Raw genomic sequence first — 26,433 nt, 5'->3', positions numbered from 1 at the left:
GAGAGAGAGAGACATGAGCATGTGAGGAGCAGAGAGAGCAGGAGACACAGAATCTGAAGCAGGTTCCAGGCTCCGAGTTGTCAGCACAGAGTCCGACACAGAGCTCGAACTCACAAACTGTGAGATCGTGACCTGAGCCGAAGTCAGACACTTAACTGAGCCACCCAGGTGCCCCTAATTTGTCTGTTTTTATTTGTCTGATACTGCTTGTGATAGTTTTTTCTCCAAGCAAAGGTGTTTAACATTTAAAATGCTATAAAATTCATCCTACCTTTATTTTCTTTTGTGTCTGGGTTTTGAGTTAGAAAGGTTTCCCTACACTGAGGTTATGAAGGATTTCACCCATTTTTCCATTTTGTGCTTTATTTTATGATTCTGTGAAAGTGACCTGGTGTGGTGTCACTTTTCTGTTCATGCCTGCAATCCGTGTGCTGTGTGTGTGTGTGTGTGCCTGTGATCTGCTGTGTGTGCTGTTTGTGTGTGTACGTGCTGTGTATGTGTGTCTGTGTGTGCACGTGCACTGTGTGTGTGCTGTGTGTGCTGTGTGTGTGCTGTGTGTGTGCTGTGTTTTGTGTGTCTCTGTGTCTGTGTGCTGTGTGTGTATCTGTGCGTGTCTGTGTGCTGTGTGGTTCTCTGTGTGTGTGCTGTGTGCATATCTGTGCGTGTCTGTGTGCTGTGTGTGTCTCTTTGTATGTGCATCTGTGTGTGTGTGCTGTGTGTGTGCTGTGTGTCTGTGTCTCTGTGTATGTGTGTCTGTGTGCTGTGTGCGTGTGTGTGTGAGCCCCATGTTGCTGTTGGCCTGGCACACTTGTTGGGAATCGTGTGGACCTCCCTGAGGCTGGCCGGGCCACCGCGCTCCCCTGTCCATCTGGGTCGGGCTGTGTGCCCACGGACCAGCCCTTGTACCAGTGCACGTCTCTGCTGCATGAGTGGAGGGTCCTGCCGGCTGGTCCAAGGTCTTCAGCCCAGAGGCCGTGAAGCAGTGTGAATGGTACCTGTCCTTCCCTGAGCCGCTGCATCTTCTGAGCCCTGCGGACACTGCTCCTGTGCGCTCGGAGGGCCGGCTGGCAGGTGGCTCTGTCCGCAGGGAATAGCTGGTGGTGTAGACCCCACGGCAGCGTCCTTCCTTAGGTCCTGTTTTGCCGTGGACACCTGTGTGTTTATCTCCAGGGGTGGTTCTCCTGCAGGCGGCTTAGTGTCTGTTTAGGATGTGAACACAAGGTTTCCTTGTAAACTACCCTCTTAGGACTGCCCGCCCAGTGCTCCTTTTTTTATAAGGAATAGTTTGCAGCACTGCCCTTCCCACCTTGAGGTGGGGCCCCTGCGCAGTCACCAGAGCAGTGCTACACCTGTGTGAGTTTCTGGAGGGTGGGAGACTTTTCGCAGAGCGCAGAATTGAACACATTTGCATGCAGATGTGTGCCTGCAAAAGTCACACTGTGGTGAGCTGCGTGAGAAATGTTAGGGTTTCTGTCTACGCTGAGATTATCTGTACACAGGCTTCTGCCTACTGGTGTCTGGGGTGTGCGTGGGGGGTGTGGGGCGGAGGACAGCGCCCGGGGCCCTGGAATCGCCTGCTCCCTCCAGGCCCCCGGCGCTCGGCAGCGCCCGTCGGCTGGGATGCGTGTGGGGAGCAACCTGCTTCAGGGTCCTGTGCTCCATGGGGAGTGAAGGCGGTAGGTCCACTGGTGAATTCCTACTTAGAAATGTCCCCCGAGACACAGCGTGCAGGCACTTCCGTAGCAGGCATGCTGAGGGTGCTGAGGACGCAGTCCAGAGCCTGGATGGTAAGCTTTTCGTGCGAAATTTCACAGCAGTTCACGGAATGTGGTGTTTGTAAGCAGAATGGGTCTGGCTGTTTGATGAAGTCACTTTATACGTCCTCAAGGAGGCAGAGGTAAGACACGTGTCTCTGTGTCTCCCTCTCCCCTGTGTGTCCATGCGTGTCCATGCAGACCTGTGGCTCAGGGCTGTGGGAGAACTCTGCCTTTGCCCCCACGCTGCTCGTATTCTTGGTCCACGGTGCCGAGTACCTCCCTGGGACACCACCTGCTTGGCAGTTGGGTCTGAGCACCAGGCTGTTGCTGTGGAAGCCCCATCGTCACCTGCTCATCGCACCGCTGGGCAGCTTCCTCGTGGCCCCCAGCAACTGCCACATCCCTCTGTCTGGGCTTGGTTCCCGGGCTTCCCTGTGTCCTTCCGTTCCGGGCACTGGGGGCAGGGGGGTAGCGGGAGATGTAGGAAGGGCTCACCTCGAGGTGGCACAGACAGACAGCCTCAGTCTGGACCGCGGGCCATCCAACACTCTTCCTTCCCACTTCCTTCCACTGAAGGTGGGCTGGGGAGGCCCTGGGGAGCCACGTGGGGTGGGTGGGTGGGGGTCCAGAAGGAGCAGGTGCAGCCAAGGGAAAGAGTGACGGTGCACTTCACACGGGCTCGGAGGAGACCGCGCTCTTCCAACAGAGCAAACGGGAGGCCCTCCCCGTGGGCTTCATGGGAGGTGTGGTGGCCATGCCTGAGCAGCGGTGACCTTCCCCGGAGCGTGCTGTGCTCTGTGTGGTGTCGCGAGCTGTGGTTCTCTTGTACCCAGGCCTTTTCCCCCCAAAGTTGGAGCATCGGCTCTGTCTCGCCTTTATTTTCTCAGTACACTTCCAGTCTCTTCTCCCGTGTCCTTGGTGCGGGACAGGAGTCACCAGGGCACAGTGCTCAGAAGTGTTTTCTTCTGATGGCAGGCTTTTGTCTTGGCCAATGTGGCTTAGGTGGTAGTGGTATCACTCGCACTGCCAGTTCTTGAAAAGGGCCTGTGGTCGTGGTCTGCTCTCTGCAGATGGGCTGTGGGCGGGCCGGGGGGGGGGGGGGTGGACAGCACATGGCTTGAGACGGCACCCATGCACGTGTGGTGGCTCCTTACACTTTGTCCTGCGTCCGTTGGAAGAGAGCTGACATGTCCTGCACAGTGACTTGCCCTCAATGTTTGCTTCTGTTCATTACTCCAGGGCCTGGAATCTGGCTGCTGCCCTTCGGGCCAGTTTTACAAATAAAACTTAGCGTGTCTTCTTATGCACCACTTTCCTTTTTCTGGTTGGTCCACTGCATCCTGGGGAGGATTTTCCCAAACAGTGTCTTGTCTTGGGTGATTTCCTTTGTGCTACAATGTAGCAATTTCTGCCTCCCTTCACGTTGTGGGGTGGATGTACCCTTCTGTCATCTACAGAAGGACTCCAGACTGTTCTCTAATATTGTTTGATTCCTTTAAAATTAACACCACTGTGACCAACTTCTGTTTTATAACCTTGAAAAACAGTTGGTATCCCAGTGAAACTGAGTGTTAACCTGAAGACTGTCACTGGCTTAGTCTTATTAACTCTGCTACTGAAAGCTGGTGTATTGTTGCATTGTTTGTGGCTCCCATTTCCCTCCTTTCCCCTTATATTCATACTGACAGTTGCCATGCAGAATTAGGTACAGATTTCATGTGTCCTGAGTTCAGTTAATACCCAGATATTTATTGTTTGTGCTGAGTTTAGGAATGGTATCTTTCCCACTATGTGTTACAGCTTGTTAGGAAAGTGGTTAATTATAAAAGTAATAAAAGCAGGTTTTAGAAAATTTGGAAAACAGAAAATTTCTCTGGTTTCATCACTATTAGTATTTTGTCAGATGTCCAATTAAAAAATTATATTTGCTATATATTAAAAATTATAAAATAATTTATATACAAAATCAAAAAAATTTTTTAACGTTTGTTTATTTTTGAGAGAGAGAGCGTGAGTGGGTAGGGGCAGAGAGAGAGGGAGACACATAATCTGAAACAGGCTTCAGGCTCCGAGCTGTCAGCACAGAGCCCAACGTGAGGCTTGAAGCCACAAACTGTGAGATCATGACCTGAGCTGAAGTTGGATGCTTAACCAATGAGCCACCCAGGTGCCCTAGATCATTTTAATATTAAAAACTACTTGGCTGTTGTAACAGGAGAGTTGTGAGTACGTATGCATAAAAATAAATTCTCCTAATTCTGTAGCTAATGTTACACACCACAGAGAATATCCTCACACAGGTTTTAGAAATGGGGACATAATCATCCACATACTGTAAAAGTACTTACTGTCGGGTACAGTTCAGTGTTTAGTGTATCTGTAAGGCTGCCCAGCCATCACACGGCCTCATTCCAGCCATCGTTCTTACCCCAAAAAGAACTCCCCTCCCCATTTCCTCCCTAACCTCCCGTCCCTAGGCAACCGCCAGCTTACTTTCTGTCTCCATAGTTTTGTCAGTTCTGGCATTTTGTGTACTTGGAATCAAGCAGTCTGTGGCCTTGGTGTCTGGCTTCTTTCACTCAACATAGTGTTTTCCAGGTTCATCCGTATTTGTAGCAAGTATCAGGGCCTCATTCCTTGTGTTGGTCAAAACCTCATTGTACGGATGGACCACACTTTGTTTACTAGGTCATCAGTTAACGGACACTTGGGTTGTCTGTTATGAATAGTGGTGCTGTGAATATCTGTGTACATGTTTCTGTGTGGACGCACGCTTTTGTTTCTCTTCAGCATATACCTGGGGGTGGATTGCAGAATCATACAGTAGCTCTGCGTTTGACCTTTTGAGGAACCATCAGAGTTTTCCACAGCCGCTCCAGCCTTGCATACCAGTACCGTGAGGGGGTTCCCATTTCTCTGCAGCCTTGCCGATGCTTGTGATTATCTGTCTTTTTTGTCTTGATGGTTTAGATTTGCATTTTCCAGTGACTAAAAATGTTGCACATGTTTTGCATGTGCTTATTGACTGCATATCATCTTTGGAGAAATGCCTATTCAGGCCATTCACTCATTTTTAATTGGGTTATCATTTTACTGTTAGATGGAAGAGTTCTTTATATATACCGGACACTAGGCCCTTCTCAGATAAATGATTTGTCAGTATTTTCTCCCATTCTGTGGGTTCCCATTTCTCTTTCTTGACAATGATCTTTGATGCACAGAAGTTTTTAATTTTGATGAGGTCTGATTTATCTAGTTTTTCTTTTAGTTGCATATGCTTGTGGTATCGTATTTATTTATTTATTTATTTATTTATTAAAAACATTTTTTTTTCAACATTTATTTATTTTTGGGACAGAGAGAGACAGAGCATGAACGGGGGAGGGGCAGAGAGAGAGGGAGACACAGAATCGGAAACAGGCTCCAGGCTCCGAGCCATCAGCCCAGAGCCTGACGCGGGGCTCGAACTCACGGACCGCGAGATCGTGACCTGGCTGAAGTCGGACACTTAACCGACTGCGCCACCCAGGCGCCCCTGTGGTATTGTATTTAAGAAACCATTGCCTACCCCAAGATCACAGTGATTTACTTTTGTATTTTCTTCTAAGAGTTTTATAATTTTAGCTCTTGCAATCTCTGACCCTTCTGAGTTCGTTTCTGTGTGTCAGAGGTTGTGGTTCAACCTCAGTGTTTTGCATGTGGGTATCCACTTGTCCCAGCATCACAAACGGACTTGGTTTCCCTGTTGAGAAGCAGTTGGCCGTGAACTTGAGAGTGCGTGTTTGGGTCTTCAGTTCTATTCTGTTGCCTCTCCATCATGTCTGTCCTCATGCGGGTACCACGCTGTCGTGGCTGTCGAGGCTTGCTGTAAGCTTTGAGGTTAGGAAGTGTGAGTCTTGCTGTTGGTTTTCCTTTTTTAGGATTGTTTTGGCTATTCTGCCCTTGCATTTCCATATAGATTTTAGGGTCAGCTTGTCAGTTTCTGCACAGAAGCCTGTTGGGGGGTATTGACAGGTACTCATTTATGCACTGGCTGTAGATGAGTTCGGGGAGTTACCGCTTACCAGTATTTAAATTTTCTAGTCCATGAACTTATGAGGCGTTTCTGTTTTAGTTCAGTTTATCTTCAGTTCTTTTCACCATGTTTTGCTGTTTTTGGAGATTAATTTTTTTGTGAGGTGTTTTTGCTGTTAAATTTATTCCTAAGCATTTTATTCTTTTTCTAAATTTTATTTATTTAAGTAATCTCTGTACCTGACTTGGGGCTTGAACTCATGACCTTGAGATTAGGAATTGGACGCTCAACCAACTGAGCCATTCAGGTGCCCCTGGAATTGTTTTCTTCTTAGATTGTTCATTGTTACTGTATAGAAATGCAATTAATTTTTACATATTGGTTTTGTAAGCTGTAATTTTGCTTAACTCATCAACTGTAAGTAGTAGGCTCTTCTAAAAACATTTTTTTTTAATGTTTATTTTTGAGAGAGAGCAAGAGCATGAACAGGGGAGGGGCAGAGAGAGGGAGACACAGAATCTGAAGCAGGCTCCAGGCTCTGAGCTGTCAGCACAGAGCCTGATGTGGGGCTTGAACTCATGAACTGCGGGATCATGACCAGAGCCGAAGTCAGTGCTTAACCGACTGAGCCACCCAGGTGCCTGAAAGTATTTAGTAGGCTTTTAAGGATTTAATGTATTTATGCAAGGCCATATTATCTGCAAATAGAGTTTTACTTTTTCCTTCCAATCTAAGTGTTTTACTTGTTTATTTTCTTGTCCAGTCACCCTGCCCGGTACCTCCAGCAAAGTACTGGATGGAAGTGGTCACAGCGGCCCCTTGTCTGTTCCCTAGTCGTGGGGACAGTGCCCAAACTCCAGTTAAGTGTGATGGTAGCTGGGGCCCTCGCTTTTCCCACGTCTTATTCAAGAACATCCTCCAGCACCTTCAGCGGAAGCGACCATGACAGGAGGCTGTTGACATCTCACCAACTTACTGATTTCCTGGGATTAAGGGCATCTGGGGATAAGGGACTTTTAGTTTGACAGGTGGGCGGTCTGCCCATCACCCAGTGGGGCTCCAGTGCACAATGAAGGAAGCCTCCTGGGAATCACGCAGGCCGTAGGAGCTTCGCATGTGTGAGGTGACTGTGTCTTTGGGGTATTGGGGTGGTGGTGACCTCCCAGGGACTTGGCTGTCACTTGGACTCTTGCTCCCGGTGGGCTCCGGAGCATGTAGGTGCAGCTCTGGGTCAGACCCCAGGCACCTGTCAGCCTGTGGGGGCACGTCCCGTGTCTCCACTGACACTCCTTAAATTCTTTCTGCTTTTCCTTTCCCCTTTATTTTCTTTTTTTTTTTTAATTTTTTTTAATTTTTTTTTAATATTTTTTTTAACGTTTATTTATTTTTGAGACAGAGAGAGAGAGACAAAGCATGAATGGGGGAGGGTCAGAGAGAGGGAGACACAGAATCTGAAACAGGCTCCAGGCTCTGAGCTGTCAGCACAGAGCCCGACGCGGGGCTCAGACTCACGGACCAAGAGATCATGACCTGAGCCGAAGTCGGAAGCTTAACCGACTGAGCCACCCAGGAGCCCCTCCCCTTTATTTTCTTTATCTTCATTTAGTTTTTCTGTTTTTCAGGAACTGTATTGCCAGCTCCAGTGTCCCAGCTGCTTTCTTTTGTATTCTGTCATTTTAGTTTGTTTTTTTTTTTTCTTTTTTAACATTTACTTACTATTGAGAGACTGAGAGAGACAGAGCGTGAGTGGTAGAGGGGCAGAGAGAGAGAGGGAGACACAGAACCTGAAGTGGCTCCAGGCTCTGAGCTGTCCGCACAGAGCCTGATGCGGGGCTCGAACCCACCAACTGTGAGATCATGACCTGAGCCGAAGTTGGAGCTTAACTGACTGAACCACCCAGGTGCCCCTGGTTTTGTTTTGTTTTTTCCCCTGGGAAACTCATGCATGATTCCCTCCACTGTAGCTGCTGGTCCTTGTGTTGGGTTGGCTTTTTCTTTGTGGTCATGCCTCCGTCCCACAGTGTGTGTTTTCTGAGTGGGATTGTAGCTGCTGCTCTCGTTTCACAGCTGCAGGGTCATCTTACGGGCGGGCGGATGCACACAGGAGGACGGAGACACGTGTGGGTGCGTCTGTACCTCCAGTGCCATGTGGAAGAAACCCTGGGTCGTGTGGCTGGGACGGCCGCCTCTTCCTGGACACACTCCTCGCCCCTGCCAGTACTGACCCCACCTTTCCGCTCCTTATGGAGCCTTGGAGCTTCTGTGGTGTAAATTGGTTGCTTTGTAAGTTTGTTTTTCAATTCAGAAAAGAGTTCCTAAAACTTTGTTTTTACTTTGGGATAACAGAGTTTGACCTGAGAATTCCTGACTTAATTTTTAAATTTTAAAGCCTGAGTTAAAACCTTTCCTATTCTTGGATGGGTCTTGTTTCTATATTTGGAGGTAGGAAGGTTTCTGCATGAAATTTCTCATGCATCTGTCTTGAGAACACCTGTTGTGTTTGAGATGAGAGCAAATCCAGGCAAATTTAAAACCACGGCTTATTGCAAGAAAATGGACTCTTGGGGCTTTTGCATGAAGGAATCTCCCCTCCGCCAAGCACGCTGTTTGTGAACACGCGTTAGTGCGGAGAAGATGTTCATGTAAGGGAACCCTGTCGTTTATCATTTGTATTAGAGAACGGTGCTGGCGGCTGTCCTTCCTTCTGAACTGCTGTGAGCAGTGTGTCCTTGTCTGGATGCTTCCACTTGTGTGTGCTCCTTTGTTCACGGACGGGGAAGGGGGTGCCCGGCGTCCGCGTTTCCTAATAGTCCGTTCCTGCAGCGGCTCACATTGCTCTTCCTGGGTCATGGTCCCCGTGCAGACAGGGACCGGGTGACACGGCTGCTGGGAGAGGGCGGAGGCAGTGGGATTGGGCCGGCACGTCCCCCCTCTTGATACCAGGTGCTCAGCTCCCTGGGCCTGGTGTGCTGATGTCACCTGTCTGGAGCCCTCCTGTGGTGCTGCTGCTGGTAGCATCTTGGGAAGGGTGGGGGGCTGGCCGAGGGGCACATGGGCTGCGATGTGCAGGTGCAGTGCAGGGCTGGCAGGAAGCGGGTGTGAGGGCCAGGCAGAAGGATGGGGCCACATGCGTTGTGTGATGGGGACCTGAGCATTCCTGCAGCAGCGGGCACACTAGGTGGGACTGCTCCTTCCATGGGTAGGGAAGGGGTGTGCGGTGATGAGAGGTGATGACAAACCGGTCCGTAGACTTGCTGGCTGCAGGACCACCTACTGGTGTGTCCCTGGCCTTCTGTGCTCCCTCGGACCCCATGAGCTGGCCTGGTCTCCCTTCCCACCCCGCCCTGTGTGCGCTGCCCCTGCTTGGGCCACCCATCCTGGATGTCCCAGCGTTCACCAGTATGGGATGGGCTGCCCCTCCTGGGTGCCAGGATGAGCAGAGGGTGGGCTGTGTGTGCCTGAGGCTCACCCATCCACCCTGACGTTTTTGCTTTCACTCCGCTTCTGGGCCTCCCAGTGTCCTTCTGCCACGTTTTCTTGTTTACTTTTAATGAGACTGATACCTGCTGCCCCCCCCTCCCCTGACCTTGGCGTACCCGAAGCGGGCCGTGGGGGGCAGAGGGGTGGCCCCATAAGAAGTGGGTCTTGCAGAGTGAGGGTGGGATGGGGTCCTGACCCTGTAAACCCTGCTCCCTGGGGAAGCCACTCTGGGGTTTCCATGGTACCCCCGGCCCCGCCTCCTGCCACCAAGGGCTCTCTGCATGCCTGGTGGATGTTTGGGCCGTTGGCCTTCCTGTCCCTGCTGTCGGTGAGTGTTGGAGGTCTGGTGCAGTTTTCTTGGGTGGGATTACTGCTCAGCTGGGGAGTCTGTTGAGAGCAGAGGTAGTAAAAAAGCTGGTCATGACTTGTTTGATTTAGGATGATGAGGAGAAGAAAATGGAGTTAAGACTAAGAATTCAGCCTTCTCCACTTGTCATGTGTGTGCAGGTTACCTCATTTTTGTTGGAAAATGTGTACTATATATTCACGTACTTGGAAAATATTTGGAATGTTCTTTCTCTTGTCAAAATAATTAACGTGAGGGACATTTGGGTAGTTCGGTCGGTTAAGCGTCCAACTTCGGCTCAGGTCATGATCTCACGGTTCATGAGTTCGAGCTCCGCGTCGGGCTCTGTGGTGACAGCTCAGAGCCTGGAGCCTGCTTCGGATTTTGTGTCTCCCTCTCTCTTTGCCCCTCCCCTGCTTGTGCTCTGTATCTCTCTCCAGCAAAATATAAATAAACATTAAAAAAATTTTTTTTTAAATGATGTGATTTAAGAGGAAGTCTTGCTGTAAGAAACCTGCACTGCCGGTTAATGAAAACAGCATATAGTAAATGTGGATGGTGTTTCTGCAGGCTGACCTTCCGAGCAGTTTGCATTAAAACCTATCAAATTATTCATGGGCGTATTATGAGGGGCTTCAGGTATTTCAGGTGAATCATCTGGTATTTTTAATTGTGCTACATAATTAAAATGTTAAAGGCAGATTATCAAAATATACTTTGTGACAAGAATTTTGTATCAAACGCTGATGGCGGTGGTGGAGAGTCTCCTGGGGGCAGAGTGAGCGGGAGCTACAGGCCGGGGGCATCAGTGCCCTGGGTGTCCCCACGGCGGCACACAGTTGTCCCGCAGGCTTCTGCTACGACTGGTCAGGAGCAGAAGCAAGAACGCAGGGGAGCGAGGTAGGACGTGGGCTGATGGCCTCAGGGCACAGGGATGGAAGCCGGGTGGGGGGTGGGGGGCGGCAAGTGTGTCCCGAGATGGGCCTTGGGTTAGTGCGACGCCAGGAGGAAAGTAGGAGGCGGCACGTGGGAGCTGCAGAACCGACAGTCTTTCCAGCACGTGAAGAGCATTTCTGCGGCCAGGGAGCACCGACAGAGGCTGTGGCGCAAGTGGCTCAGAAGGAGCTTGTGTGGCCAGTAAGCACAAGCACACAGGAAGCCACGAGACTCCTCTCTTGTGTATTCGGGGGGCAGGACCCCTGCCTGGGCACGCCGCAGGTGTGGGGTGGTCCCGGGCCAGCAGGTCCCCCGCTGGGTGCTCAGACCGACCCTTAGGTTATAAAGATTCCATGAAAGGAGAGAGTGGCACCATCCATGCCCTCGAAGCTTCCCTCCACTTCCTTATGTGGCATTCTTGACTCCTGTCTCGTCTCCCTGCCCCCATACATAACAGGACACACCCAGAAATCACAAAACTTCACCGTGCATAAGTCAGTAAAACGAACACTTAAGCTTAATGTGATTGTCGTGAATTTCAGTTCCCAGTCTGTGTTCATGTTTTCCTGAGTGTCTCTGTCTTCTCATGGCTGGTTTTTCTGGACCAGCATTCCGGCAGGTCTGCCGAGCCTTCTGATTTAGAACTCTTCCGCTTTCCTCTTTAACTGTTGATGTTTGCTTGTAAAGAAACATGGAACTTTGTTGTAGTTTCTAGCATTCTGGACTTGGTTCTGGTGAGAATGTTCTCTGCTCCTCTGCCTGCCGTACGCTGGCAGAACGGGATGGATTTTAGGCCCCTTGTTGGGGCAGGATGGTGACAAGCCTCTGTCCTGAGCCAAACTTTCTTTCCAGGTGGGAGTGCGCTGAAGAGGGTGGCGACCAAGTGTGAGGGGGACAGTGGCCCCGGGCAGGACGGGGTGTCAGGCACCTGGAGCATGGGACCCGAGGTCGTGGGCTTCTGCTGCTCAAGGAGCCTGGAAGAGGTGGCAGGAGGCTGTGAGCACGCTGGGCCTGCCTGGTGCCCTTTGTGTGGGTCACTGTGCACAGACTGTGCGGTCCAACCCTTCCTGTCCAAGGTGTGTGGGGAACATGGCCGTCACGTCTTGGTGCTGAGATGGGGCCCACGAACCTGCTTGCAGGCTCCCGAAGCAGGGCATTGGCCTCCAGGGTGGGTTCCCCTCACCCAGCTCGGGAGTGCAGGAGCCCACAGGAGAGTCCCTGTGCCTCCACCTGCTGTGTCCCCTGCCCAGGTCCTGGGGTCAGTGAGGGAGGCCGTGGGAGGGATGGAGGTGGTGGGAGCATTGAGGGGGTGGAGGTTGTGGCAGGGACGGAGGTGTCCCACGAGGGGAGAGGGTAAACTGCCTTAGACGTGCCACACTCCACACGCTCATGCCACACACATGCACAGGCCCTGGTCCCTCCCATGGCACACTCTGGGGAGCCACCCCCACTCCTGGAACCTTGGAAAGGGCCTGAGGGTGGCCCCCGTGCCCCCAGTTAGAAACCATGCCCTACGGTGCTAGCTCCTGCTCAAGCACCTGTAGAGGCCGCGACTCCTTCGCCTACCACTTGTCACGCTGGCCACTGCTGGAGGGGCATTGGTTTCTGCCTGCGCAGGGGTATGGAGGGGCGGGAGTGACCTGAACAGAGCTCCCACCCCAGGGAGGGGGTGCTGGCTGTGGCACAGGAGCCCGGCCTGGCAGCTCCTTTCATGTGGCCGGCCGTGGGCTCCTGGGATGCCCACACTGCAGGGAGGCCTGCGTGCTGACTCACGCTCCTCCCTTCCCCTCCTTTCCCCTCCCCTCTGCAGCTACATCTGCAGCTGCAGGGGTGTGGCTACGGCCAGTCAGGGATGACGGGGCAAGGGGGCCCAGAGCACCTGCACATGACAGGAGGCTTATTTTTACACATCGTTGACTGCAAATAATCCACTTTATTTGAAGAGAATGTGGATTCCAAGTGTTAAAAAAAGCACCCAGCAGGGTGCTGGGCTCTGTGGTGCTGTGTGAGCAGAGCCCCTCTGTGAGCCCACAGCTCTGGGGTGCAAGGCACCCCCGAGCAGGAGCAGCTCTGGCCGTGGCTGAAGGCTCAGCCCTGTGTCGTGGGATGTGGCTGTCCCTCCTCTGTGAGGGGTCCCGAGATTTGTCTCTGGATTTCTGCCAAGTGCCAGACCATGTTGGCCTCTGTTTTGTGTGTATTTTATTTCTGAGTTTCCATAACTTGGATGGTTTCGAATAGTTAACGCACACACTCCGTTAGGCCGTGCGGCTGGCTGTGTGGGGAGGACGACACCCCCCACCCCCATCCTGGCCAGGCCCTCGGGTGCTCGCTGCACACTCCAGCATGGCCGTCACACCAGGGCTCTGGAGCTGCATCGGGTGCTGGCGGGCCCGGTGCAGGTGTCTGGGTGTCAGGTTGCAGGCTGATGGCCGCCTGGTCCTGGGGACACAGGCTGGATCGCCGCCTCCTGTCCAGGAGTCCTGAAGAAGAGCCTTTTTTCTCTGGATAGGATGTCTGTGTTGCAAGGAAGTTAATGGTTAAAGGAACAGAAGAAAGCCAAACTTCCTGTTCGTCTCCCACCCGAGACACCACGGAGACTTAACACTCTGGCGCTTGCTTTTACCCACACGCCCATGAATGTCTCTTAGTAAATGGACCCACGCCATACTCAAAGCCGCACACTTTCCTCATGTAGCCCAGCGGCCTCTGCAGACTTGTGTGTCCTGGCATCCGTGTCAAGCCTGCCCGGTCTTGACCTTTCCCGCCTCTTCTGCCCTGCTCCCTGGGGCTCTCTCCCGAGCTCCCTTCCAGACTCTGGGTGGGGTCCTCTGTGCCTCTGTCAGTTTCTGGGGATGTGGATAGCCACTAGCCCTTGGCCTGCAGCTGCCCGGCCGTCCTCACACCACCGTCCCTTTGCATGTATTTCGTGTCTTGGTCTCCCCTTGTGAAGGACCCAGATGGGACCAGGGCCTCCCAGTGACCTCATTTAACTTTGTTTTTAATTTTTATTATTTTTAATGTTTTATTTATTTTTGAGAAAGACACAGAGCATGAGAGAGGGAGGGGCAGAGAGAGAGGGAGACACAGAATCTGAAGCCTGACCTGTTAGCACAGAGCCGACGTGGGGCTTGAACCCACGAACCGTGAGATCATGACCTGAGCTGAAGTAAAGACGCTTAACCAGCTGAGCCGCCCAGATGCCCCCTCATTTAAACTTTTAAATAAGGCACATTCTGAGGGCTGGAGGGTAGGACACCATAGAATTTTTGGGGTCACGCTTCAACCCCCGATAGCAGCCAGTTATCAGCTGCGAGAGCTGGGCGATGATGGATGCCAGCCTCACATATAAGGTGTACGAGGCAGACCCACAGGAGGTACACACGTTACTTGCGAACCACCACCTGACCAGAGATGGAGGGCTGCGGGGGTGCTCGTGTTCCGACCCTTTTCTGCGCGTCTTCATCTGCACAGATGAACATGTGCTCGCTTCTGTGTCTCCCCATGAGTGCAGCCTCGTCCTCGGGCCTCTCCCTCCACGTGTGGGTGCCGGGCTCCCTGAGGGCTGGAGAAGGTAGGCGAACTGCACCTGTTGTTGGGACGGCCTCACTCAATGGTGTCGCCTTGTCCACAATTAGGCTTCTGTCCTTAATTTAGATCTAAAACTCACGTAGTAAGCTTGAGAGTCCAAACGTTTCTATGTGGTGTTTATGCTATTGTTAGCACTGTTAAGTTTAACAGCAAATTTCTTCTCCTGTTTTATTTGTAATGTCAGCCAAGGCGCTCGGCCAGGCCTGTGTGCACCCGTGCTGGGTTGGCCCTGCAGGGACAGTGGGGTGTGGCCGACAGGTTTTTCAGGCAGCTCCAGCACACCACTCAAGTCTCAGGAGAAAGCGGGGCCGCGTTTGGGTTTGCGTGGAAGCTGCGGGTGGAAGTTGTTGGACAGTTTCTGGGGGAGCAGGAGCCCCGGGGCCGTATTACCGAGGCCCTTCGCTTGAGGGACTGAGCAGCGTTCTGGGGTCCACAAAGGCCAGCAGGCTAGGCTGTGCCATTGACCGCGGCCACATACCCCGTCCCCGGTGTGCTGCATTCGTGGACTTCTCTGCAGCATGTTCCTTTGTCCCTGGGTTCCCCGGGAGGCCTGAGGAGGAGGACCAGGAAGGAAGTCACCCTGCCTCAGAGAGGGAGCCCCTTGGGAGCTGGAGGTGGGGCATGGCTGGGGCGTGGTGCTATCTCACCTGTCCTTCTTCCCCAGGAGGCAGGAGCAGTTCCAGAGAAACCCCGACAGCTACAATGGCGCCGTGCGTGAGAACTACACCTGGTCGCAGGACTACACTGACCTGGAGCTCAAGGTGCCGGTGCCCAAGCACGTGGTGAAGGGCAGGCAGGTAACCTTGGGGCCCCTCCAGCTCCTCCACGCAGCTTTCTCTGTGGCCGCGGCTGTCTGGTGTGGGCTGCACTGGAGCCGACTGGCCTGTCCTGTGGTCTCCACTGTCCTTCAGCCGCAGACGTGACTGCCAGCCCTGCTGTGCTGCTGGGGTGCACCTGCTGCTGGGTGTTGAGCTCCAGTGTCCTCCCCCTCCCGTGGTTCATTGCGTGGCGTCCCCACAAAAAGCCTGACAAGGGAGGCAGGGTGATCCACGTCACGCCCATTTCACAGATGGAGCAGGCGCCTGGAGAGGCAGGGCGGAGATCCCCAGGTTGTGCAGTGGCCCATGGTTCCTGGGCCTGTGCTGTCTGGAGCACTGGGTGGTCACGGGGTGGGGGGCGGGGGAGGGGGGGCATCGGCCTGAGCAGGGGCACTCACAGCCTTAGCTGGTGTCTCTACTTGAGAGCAGGAGTAGAAATGTAACCTTTGATGGGGAGAGAGAGAGAGATGTTTACTCAGTAGTCGTGCACGTAGGGAGGCCTCACTATAAAGGAAAAACCCCATGTAATTTGTGAGGTTGTCCCCTGAGTGCTGTTTGCTGGAGAAGCTGTATTCTTGCTTCTGTCTTCACAAGACTCTTCAGCCTGCGCGGTAAGCAGTGCCTTCCGTGTTTCGTGGCGAGATGGCGGGGCCAAGCAGTTCCTCGCCACCCCCCCCCCCAAGTGACACAGGTGCCCCTCACTTGTGCCTGGGATCACCGAGTGCTCTGGGAACTTGTGTGAATGACTGCGGTCAGCGCAGGTGCGCTGCCTCTGAAGCTCTGAAAAGCTCTGAAGCTTTTCAAAGAGCAGTGCTGCTGGCTTCTTTCAAAGAGAAGGTTCCAGAATATGCAAAGTAGAGCTTATACATGACTAGCTCCTGCATTTTCTGGAAACGACTGCCGTGTGAAGCGGCACCAGCTTTGGCTGGCTTGGCTGTGTGTGAAGAAAACCAGGCTGGGTGGTGAGCTAGTCCCTCTGGGGCCCCTGTCCTGAGGTGCTGACCCTAGACTGCCCAGGCTGCACCTGGAACGGGCCCAACCATGCGCAATACACTGGCAGGGGCCAGGCAGCCCCCAGAAGTTGCACTCCCACCAGTGTCAGGAGGGAAGGCAGGAGCCCCGAGGCTTCTTGGCTCCATGTGGTTGTGGGTCAGGGGTCTTGGGCCTAGCTGGAGCACTGCGTCCACTCATTTCTCCCTCCGCCCTCTTCCCGCCTGTGTGCAGAGATGTCACCAGAGCACGGTGACCCCTGTCACGTGGACTTCAAGGTCTGCGTTAGACCTGATGACCAGGGGTCATCCACACAGCATCTCGCTCTGATGACCATGTCCCCTCCCGTGTTGGTAGGTGCAGGCCAGTCTTCCTGTGGGGGGGAGGGGGGACTTTGCCCCGTGTACCCTGGGGCTCCAGTGTTGGTGGGAACTTGGACCAGTGTCTTCTGAGGCTCCAGTGTGGGGGGGAGTCTTGCCCAGTGTCCTCTGGGGCTCCAGTGGCGGGGGAGGGGGGACTTTTCCCAGTGTCCTCTGGGGCTCCAGTGCGGGGGGACTTGGCCCAGCATTCTCTGGGGCCCGGTGGGGCAGGCGTCATGTTGTGTTGGGATTACCTTGTATGCAGGTAAGTCAGTCAAGAAAAGCGCTGGCTACAAACTTTGCTGAAGATAGCTCCAGCTTCCTGGTCCACTTCCTATCTTCCTCCTTCTCCACAAACTTCTGGAACTTTCTTCAGGAGAATTTGTATCAGGCCTAACCTGAAACTGGTTATTTTCTCTTTGACTCTGGAGACCCAGATCACCTGGTCTCTGGCTGTACTTCCCACCCCAGGAAACATACATGCTGACTCTCCCCCAAGCCCTGTGTATTGAGGGTTCTGTGCCCTTCATCGTGTCCCCCTAGGGGACAGGCTGTTGCACCTGGGGGTCAGATGCATGTGTCGTGACTTTGATATGTCCTTACTTTCACCAAGGGTGGTTCTGGATTGTGCTCGTTCCTTCCTGAGACCTTGACTGAGCATGGGATGGTCCCCAAGGCTTGGACAAGATTGCTGCTCTGGGGCTGACCTTGTGGGGTGCAGGCAGTGACAGCCGGCACTGGTGTGGCAGTTCCAGGGAGTGGTGGCTGCCCGCGGTGCGTCGGCCGCTGGTGCATTTGCGAGACCAGCACGGTGCTGGAAGAAGGTGATTTCTGTGTTGGCATTTTTATGACACCTGATGACCGTATTTCTGCCGGCCTGGCTTCATCTCTGACGTGATTCAAGTTTTCTTTATCTTCTTCGGGAGTATTTTTGGTCCATGTTACGGCTTTTTTTTTTTTTTTTTTTTTAAAGAAATTGAGGTAATATAGGCATACTGGCTTCTGGTGTGCAGCATGGCTATTTGATATATGTCTGTGCTGTGAAATGATTGGTGTAGTGAGTCTGGTGAACACCTGTCACTTCACATGGTAACACTGTTTTTCTTGTGATGGGAACTTTTAAGATAATCTCTTGGCAATCGTCAAATTCCCCGTTATTCCTATACCGAAGCAGGGGAGGGGTAGAGAGAGGGGGAGAGAGAATCCTAAGCAGTCTCTGGAGAGCCCAACGTAGGGCGCTTGAACTCACAAATCGTGAGATCAAGACCTGAGCTGAGATCAGCCCGACTGAGTCCCCCAGGCGCCCCCTGAAACCTTCTTGTGAAACTCTGTGGCCTCTCACATTTTTTAGTGATCTAAGAGTTTTACCTACAGTTCACTTAAAACTTAGCAATAGGTTTATTTTGGATGTCTTGGCTTTTGCTGGTCTCAGGGGTTTTTCCCTTGGAGTAGTCAGTTTCTTTCTGGACTGGCTGCTTTCCAGCCCTTCCCCGAGGTGCCTGTCACAGCTACCTGTCGGCAGTGTTTATTTTAGGGTTTTGACTGTGGCACCTGTCAATCGTCGTGGAGGTGATGGCTGTGGTCGCAGCGGTCCAGTGGTGAAGTCACGGTGGTGGGTGTGCCGGTGGCACTGCGAGTGCATGAGGGGGCAGCAGGGGTCCCCGGGCCCCCTGCCTGGCGGTGACTGGCGCCAGCAGCAGCAGCAGAGCGACCGCTGTCCCTCTGCGCTGGTGCTCGGGTGCAGCAGGCGGAGGAGAGCGCATGCGTTGCCCTTGGTGGCCAGGGTCCTGCCTTTTCCTGTGGCCTTTTTGCTGGTGAATCTAGAGCCAAACTCTAGAGGCTTTCGCCTCGAGCAGGAGTGAGTGCACTCAGCCGCCCTTCGCCCGCTGTGCCAAGGAGCAGGGGACGTCTGTGCTGGGGTGGAGGTGCCTCTGCCCCTGCTGGCATCCCCCGGCACCAGTCACTCCTGGCATCTCACCAAACACCAGGACTTGGCCGCCGGGAAGTGGAGCTCCGGAAGTTTTGAGGCCAACCCCCTGTGCAGACGAGAGAGCCTCCGGGCCACTCCTGCCCCGTTAGGCCATTGCCCTTGGCCGAAAGCGTGCAGACAGAGTCCTGGCTGGAATGCATGACCCTCCTCCTCCCTGGGGACCACGCATGGTCTTTGTTGAGGATGAGTCCTGCGCCTTCGCCACGGGAACCTCCCACCGTGGCACTGGCACTGAGGCTCCTGCTGTGGCGCTTGGCCCTGAGCCGTTGGGGCCACCTGTGGGATTTGTCCTGCAAGCGCTAAGCGAGCGAGCAGTGGAGCTCCCTTCTCGAGTGGGGAAGAGCTGTGGTCCCAGGACCATTTTTATCCACTTCATGCAGGGGCGTGTGCGGTAGGGTGCTCACATGTGACGTTTTCACAAGGCCTGCCCCTGTCCAGCTGTCTTCCTCCAGTCCCCGCCCTGGCCTCAGTCACCATGTCGTGAGCTTCTGGGTCACGTGTGAGTGTGCGCTGCCACGTCCTGGGCATGTTCAGGGGCGGACGGTTCCTGACCCCGCCTGGTAGCTGGCACTGTGGTCATTGCCAGTGTCTTGCTGTTGGAGACGGGGACGCAGTGAACGCCCTCTGGTGCGTTCTGTACTGCACGTGCGCGTGCCACGTAGCACGCATGCCGGGAGGCGCTGTCGCACGTGCAAAGGGTGCGGCATCCCTTCAGGACTGCTGATGGCCCCCGAAGGGGTGGGCACCAATCCACGTTCCCGTCGTCATCGTGCACAGGGGTACAGCATCAGGTTTGGGGGTGGTAGAAGCTGGATGGGTGGAAAGGGAGCTTCTGGGTGTATGTGGATTTGTATTCCTCTTGGGAGTATGGTTAAGCATGTTTTTACGTGTGCTGGTTAGACCTTAGGCCCTTTGCCTTAATGATTTCTAGGAGCTCTTTATAATCTCAGGTCAGCCCCCGGTCTGTGGTGTGTGTTGCAGACCTATTGCCTCATTTTGTTACTAATATTTTGAGTTGGCTTCTGGTATTTTTTTCCTTGGGGAACTTAATTTATTTTTATGTAGTCAAATTAGTCTCTTTTCTTGTGGCATCTGGAATTAGAAAGGAGTAGGTTGTGTTTTGATGGAACTTCTTTGAACCTTTGCTGCCTTATAATCCACTTGGATTTTCTCACCCCTTTTGAGCAGTTTCGTCTAAATTCTAATGGTTTCTCATTCAACTGTTACGGAAATGAAATGATTTTTCTCTTATGGAAGGCACTGCTGTGTGGTGATCTGGGCCTTATCTCATTGGTTACTAACCAGGAGCCTAACTAACACAGTATGAATTTTGTCACTTAGGAAGTTGATTATTGCATTTGATTAGGTGGAGACACTCCAGAAATGCTCCTGTTCAAAAAGTACAGGGAGAACTTGAACAGAATTAGTTAAAACTGAGAATGGAAATGGACACTAGTGTTGATTTTTAAAAATGTTATTTTAAGGAAAGACTCTGCTACAGATCGCTGTGTGTGGATAAGGGTGGTGGGCGTGCTGGTGAGGAGGGAGTGCTCTGGGTTTGAAAGCAGGTCCTGGGTGGGATGGAAGGTTAATCATGCTTAGTAAATGTGGATGTGTTCTCTGGATGTGTCCACACAGTGCGTTCGCATGTTTTCTTTATTTATTGTTCAGTAAGGGACACATCTCTCAACCTTGTGGGTGTTCTTGATCTCATGGGGGCTTCCTTGGTAGGGTCGTTGTCAGCACCTTGGGGTGATGGCCTCTGGCCTTTGACAGGACATTCCTGAACATGAGATTTTTTTCCAGGGTGGTCTCAACCTCTGTTTCTACATTGGGACCGCCTCCCTGGTCCTTCCCCGGCATCTCAGGCCTGGTCACTTGGGATGAGGCAAGGGAGGGGAGGAGGCATCTCTGCCCTTCCCACTGCGTACCCACGTGTGTCAGCCCTGTCTTTCCCTCTCTCCCCGCCTGTGGACACACATTCTCAGTTCTCAGGGGTATGTACCTGGTGCACACGGTAGCAAAGGTAGCTCCCTTTCTGAAGGGCTGCAGACTGTATTCCAAAGTGCTCGCACCAGCTTTAACATTTGACATACCCACCAGAAGTGTGTGCGGGCTCCTGTTCCACGTCCCCTACACCTGTTGTCACCTGTTGTCTGCCTCCTGATGACTGCCCGGAGGTATCTCGTTGTGGTTTCCGTTTGTGTTTTCCGGATGACTCATAGTGTTGAGCATCTTTGCATGTGCTTATTAGCTATTTGTATGTCTTCTTTAGAGAAATTTCTATTCAATGTCTTTGCCTTTTTAAAAATTGCTTTCTTTTTATTGTTGAATTGTAAGAGTTCTTTTTAAATATAAATATTATACCCTTGTCAGATAATTTGTAGATGTTTTCTTTTGCTTCATGAGTTGTCTTTTTACTTTCTCAAGAGATGATGGGTTTTTTGTTTTTTTAATTTTTAAAAAAACGTTTATTATTTGAGAGAGAGAGAGCAAGCCAGGGAGGGGCAGAGAGAGAGGTGAGAGAAATCCCAAGCAGGCTCTGCGCTTTCAGCACGGAGCCCAGTGCGGGGCTTGAACTCAAGAACTGTGAGATTATGACCTGAGCCAAAACCAAGAGTCAGACGCTTAACCGACTGAGCCCCCAGGCACCCCAAGAGATGATGTTTTTTGAAGCACAAAAATCTTTATAAAGTCTAGACCGTATTGTCTGTTTATTTTTGGTTGCGCATGCACACCTAAGAAACTGTTGCCTGATCCATGGTGTGGATATTTACGTTTTTGTTTCGTTCTGAGAGTTTTATGGTTTTAGCTCCTACATAGAGGTTTTTGATTCATTTAGAGTTCATGTTTGTAGAAGGCAGGAGGGAGTGCTCTGACTTCATTCTTTTGCATGTAGACATCCCTGTCACCGTCCTGTTTATTGAAAAGACTTTTCTTTTCCCCATCGAATTGCCTTGGCACCCTTGTTTAAAATCAACTGACTATAAAGCTTATGGGTTTATTACTGAATTTTAAATTTTATTCCAATGATCTGTATGTCTATTTTTATGCCACTATCACAGTTTTGGTTATTGGATCTTCGTAGTACGTTTTGAAATTTTTTGTTCCTTTTTTCCTCCATGACTGCTTTCTTTTGTGATTTTCTAGTGTAGTATTTTAATTACCTTATCTTTTATTAAACTGTATTTTGGGGATTATTGTCTTATTGTTTTCTCTGGATTACAGTCAATATAGACTTAACTTCAATGTGTATGCAGAATTGGGTTAAAAAAAATTTTTTTTAATGTTTATTTATTTTTGAGAGATAGAGACAGAGCATGACCAGGGAAGGGGCAGAGAGTGGAGGAGACAGAATTGGAAGCAGGCTCCAGGCTCCGAGCTGTCAGCACAGAGCCCAATGCGAGGCTTGAACTCATGAACCATGAGATCATGACCTGAGCCGAAGTCAGATGCTCAACCAACTGAGCCACCCAGGCGCCCCCAGAATTGGGTTTTATATGGTAATTTCTGTTCTCTGCTACTTTGTGTTGCAGCTCTTTTTTTTTTTTTTAAGTTTATTTTTTTATTTTGAGAGAGAAAGCGTGTGTATGAGCAGGGGAGGGGCGGGGGGGGGGGGGGGGGGGAGAGAATCCCAGGCAGCCTTCACACTGTCAGTGCAGAGCCTGACACAGGGCTTGATCTCACAAAATGTGAGATCATGACCTGAGCTGAAATTAAGAGTTGGATGCTTAACTGACTGAGCACCCCGCACCCCCCCCCCCCCGCCCCAGTGCAGCAAGCGCCCTGTGGTACAGTTCTTTTAAATCAAATAGGAGAGAAGAAGAGTTAACAAACGAAAGGCACACTTACGCTGTCTTCTGTATTTCCCTTTACCAGCACTCTCTATTTGTTCATGTGGATTCAAATTACTGTTTAGTGTCCTTTCATTTCAGCCTGAAGATGGCTAGTGTTTCTTGCAGGGCCTGTGCAAGGAAAGATGAGTCTGTTAAGTGAATTCCCTCAGGATTTTTGTTTGTTTGTTTACTCTGAGAATGTCTTAATTTCTCCTTCATTTTTGCAGGATAGTGTTGCTGGGTATAGAATTCCTGCTTGACACTACTTCTCTTCACCCTTTGAGTACTCCCTCCCACCACCTTCTAACCTGGTTTCTGGCGGCGGACCAGCTGGTGCACCTGCTGAGGAGCATGCCTGGTGTTGAGTGGCTTCACATCCTGCTTTTAAGATTCTCTCTCTGGCTCTGGCTTTCTTGACAGTTTGATCTGGATGCGTCTAGGTCTTGGTCTCTCTGGATTTATACTACTTGGAGTTCATTGAGCTTCTTGAATGTGGGTTTTCAGCCATGTTTCATATATTCTTTCAACTCTTTTTCTCTTTCCTTCTGGGGCTCCATTATGCACGTTGTGGCATGCTTCTTGCCATCCCCCCGGTCTCTGAAGCTCTGTTCAGTTTTTCATTGTTTCCTTTCTGTTCCTCAGACTGACTACTTTCATTTGACCTATCTTCAAATTTTCCAGTTCTTTCTTCTGGCTGCTGTAATTGGCTTCTGAGACCCTCTAGTAGATTTTTTTGCTTCAGTTCTTTTTCCCCCAGTTACTTTTGAATTCCAGAATTTGTATTTGGTTCTTTTAAAAAAGTAATATCTATCTCTTTTTTGATTTTCTTATGAGATACTGTTCCCATACTTTCCTTTAGTTATTTATACATGGTTTTCTTTAGCTCTTTGAGTGTATTTACCATAGTTGATTTATAGACTTTCTACTAAGTTCATGTCTAGACTTCCTTAGGAATAGATTTTGCTTGTTTTTGTACATTGTGTATGGGCTGTCTTTGTTTTTTGTGAGTCTTATATTTTTTTTTGTTGAAAATTGGGCGTTTTAACTAACAATGTGGTAATTCTGGAACTCAGACTCTCCTTTTCTCCATGGTTTGTTGCTGTTGGTACTTGATGGAGTTCTTGTTTGATGACTTCTTTTCTTTTCTTTTCTCTTTTTTTTTCTTTTCTTTCTCTCTTTCTCTTTCTGTCTCTCACTCTCTATTTCTCTCTCTCTCTCTTCTCTTTCTGTCTTTTTAAGAGAAAGAGAGAGAGAGAGCCCAGGAGCAGGGGAGGGGCACAGAGGGAGAGAGAATCTTAAGCAGGCTCCATGCCCAGTGCAGAACCTGACGTGGGTTCGATCTCACAACCGTGAGATGATGACGTGAACTGAAATTGAGAGTCAGATGCTTAACTGACTGAGCCACCCAAGTTGCCCCTGATGACTTTTCTGAACTAAGTTTCTAAAGTGTGTATTCTTTATCATGTGTGGCCAGTGAAGTCTTTATTTGGTGAGCTTAGTGATCAGCAAATGATTGGACAGACTTTTTTTTTTTTTTTTTTTGCATTTATTTATTTTTGAGAAACAGAGTGAGACAAAGCGTGAGCGGGGGAGGGGCAGAGAGAGAAGGAGACACAGAATCTGAAGCAGGCTCCAGGCTCTGAGCAAGTGGTCAGCACAGAGTCTGATGCAGGGCTTGAACCCGCAAACTGTGAGATCATGACCTGCGCCAAAGTCAGACGCTCAACCGACTGAGCCACCCAGGTGTCCCGATTGGACAGACTTTCTTAAACACCTAGAACCAGTGAATCTTTCTTCCATGGAGCTCCTTGTACATATCGGGGCATGCCTTTAACACTTAGCCTCGCAGTTGAAAAGTCTGCCATAGCCTCCATTTCCTGCTCATGCAGAGTCTCAAAGTCAGCTGGTGGTGAGGGGTTAGGGCCTCACCTAAGGATTTTTCCTAAGCTTGCACACGGCCTGCACATTCACGTGGCCCAAATGTTCAAAACCTCCATGAACATTGTATTCCCCAGCGTTTTTTTGTTTGCCTCAGCTGTTATCCACTATTGCAGTCCACAGTGAAATTAAAATGCTTGCCTCTAATTGTTTGCAGCAAACACTCTCTGAGGAAAAGGCTTTTCTGAGTCCATTCAAAACCAGCCTAACAGGTGGGATCTCCCAGGGAACTGTCACACAGGACAGGTACTCACAGTTCTTTAGGAATGGAGTTTTGAAGGAGCCCCAGCCCCTTTCTGCTCTCTCAGGTGTGCCATACTGTGCTGGGAGCGCGGGTTACCAAGGGACTGGAGAGTGAGAATGGGTCTAGGGTAAGTTAGAAGGTCACAAAGCTTGTGTTGCTTGCATAAATGCTCTCTGGATTCCTGCAAACCTTTGGTTAGTTTCCAAAGTTCGGAAACTACATATTGACAGTTTTCACCAGTGTTCTTGTTGCTTTTTTGGAAGAAAGCTTTTTCAGGGTTTTACTCCATTATTTTCTGTTTCGGATCAGGAAATTTCTTGTGTAGCTTCTTGTTTTCCTGGTGTGTTTCTTGCTTTCTTTTTCTTGTAAAAAATAGTGTGCTTTCATCATAACCTCAGAGCCACCCAGACTCTCTGGTACAGTGTATTGTCTAGAAACCACTTTCCTGAGGTCCTTTCACCTCTCATTCCAACCTGGGCCGATTGTGTTTGAGTTCTGTACAGCTCCCATCCAGGAGCTTCCTTTCACCACACTTCTAGATGAAATTCAGTATGTTGGGGATCTCTGTTGCACCTTCCTCTTCCCCCTCCCCCAGTTTTAGTAAGATATAATTGACATATAATGCTGTTACTAGCTCGGGTGTATAGAGTACTGATTTGAAGTCCATGTGTATCATGGGATGATCACCATGGCAGGTTTGGTGGCCTCCTTTGCCATACATAGTTATGGTTTTGTGTGTGTGTGAGGAGTGTTTCATTTCTGCTGCCTTAGCAACCTGCGCACATGAGACAGGGATGTGAGCTGCGGTCACCAAGCTGTGCGGGAGATCTTCCTTTGGTTTAATTTTCTTCTCATTTTGCTGTGGTTTAGCCTCAAGGAACTTTCTCAAGATACGTTATAAATCCAGAGATCTCAAATGTTTTAAAATGTAGTTATTTTAAACCTCTGCCTATTCTCTGGTTTGGGTATGAATAGAAATCTAAGTTCACGAAAATTCTCCATTTGGAAGATGGAAGGCATGGCCTGCCTGTGCTTCTGCATCCAGTGTAACTGATTCTAGAGATCTTCCATTCAGGTTCTTTGTGAGTAAACTTTTTTTCCCTGGGGAACTTTCGGGGCCTTAAAACACCTGAGGTTATGAAACCACGAGTTTGTGTGAGTCATCTTTCATTCGTTCTGTGTAGCCCTCAGTGGGTTTTTTTTGTCAGCAGGCACGTTTTCCTTCAACTCTGGAGCGTTGTCCCGTGGCTGCCGTGGTTTATGGCATGCCACACTGACCGCCTGATGCATCTTGTCTCTCCCTTGATGCTTTCCAGCCTTGCTGTTGGGAGTTTTATTTTAGCCTCTGTGTGTTTAGTATGTGTGAGCATTCTGTTCTCCTGTTTCTTTTCGCTTCCACACTCCTCTCATCTCTCTGAGGGTGTGTATTGGAAATATTTTGGAATTTCCTTTCTTCCTAATTAGTTCTGTAGTCTTTGTGTTCCATGCTGCAGATTTTCCTTCAGGATGCAATTCTGAGTTCCCTGGTTGTTTTTTATTTAGAAACCTATTTTCCACATTCTTTAGGGTAGGGGATGGTGTTGATGATTTTCCCCATATCGGTCTGGGGTCTGCTCCTCTCCCTCCTAGGAGGGCTGAGGGGCTGGCCGCCCACATGGCCCCCACACACTGCCCGTCACACTGCTGACGAGGGTGTTTGGGATGGCGCCCCATGCTGGTCTGGGCCACGGTGTGTTCTGTCCTTTCTGATGGGTCCTCCCCAGCACAGCCGTCCCCGGGCTGACCCTGACTCTGAGCTGCTTGGCGTCTGCCCTCCCTGCCTGCCGACTGCCAGCCGGAAGCCCCAGGTGGCCACGGCCCCCAGGTGCAGACCAGTCTTTTGTCCCTGCTCCACGCTGTCTGTCCCCATGCTCGTGCTGGTCTCCCTGGAGCTGCTGGAAGCTTGTCTGTGCTGGTCTCCCACCTCCTCCCTTGTGCCGTCTGAGCTTTTCCTCTTTGTGCTTTGTTTCTGTGGGTCGCAGAGGCTGGGACATACTTACCCCTCCCAGAGTGACATCTCGAACTGGAAGCGTGTCCTGTCTGGGTCCCCTTGGTGCTTTGGCCCATCCCCTGTTGTGCAAGACCAGCAGCGTGAGC

General features: G+C 50.9%; 1 protein-coding gene across 4 annotated transcripts in view; it reads left to right on the top strand.

Moving 5' to 3' along the window:
- Nucleotides 1-26,433, top strand: part of NUDCD3 (NudC domain containing 3) — a 62,883-nt gene that overhangs the window by 24,148 nt on the left and 12,302 nt on the right. For all 4 annotated transcript variants that reach the window (XR_006298424.1, XM_043588358.1, XM_043588359.1 and 1 more), the window contains exon 3: nt 14,787-14,919. Coding sequence is in view for 3 of the 4 variants with exons in the window: in XM_043588358.1 (XP_043444293.1) it covers nt 14,787-14,919 (133 nt within the window). In the remaining variant the exon portion in view is untranslated. The remainder of the gene's footprint in view (nt 1-14,786; nt 14,920-26,433) is intronic.

The sequence above is a fragment of the Prionailurus bengalensis genome, chromosome A2, assembly GCF_016509475.1.
Source record: "Prionailurus bengalensis isolate Pbe53 chromosome A2, Fcat_Pben_1.1_paternal_pri, whole genome shotgun sequence".
Classification (NCBI taxonomy): domain Eukaryota; kingdom Metazoa; phylum Chordata; class Mammalia; order Carnivora; family Felidae; genus Prionailurus; species Prionailurus bengalensis.
This window is presented reverse-complemented; position numbering and strand designations above follow the sequence as displayed.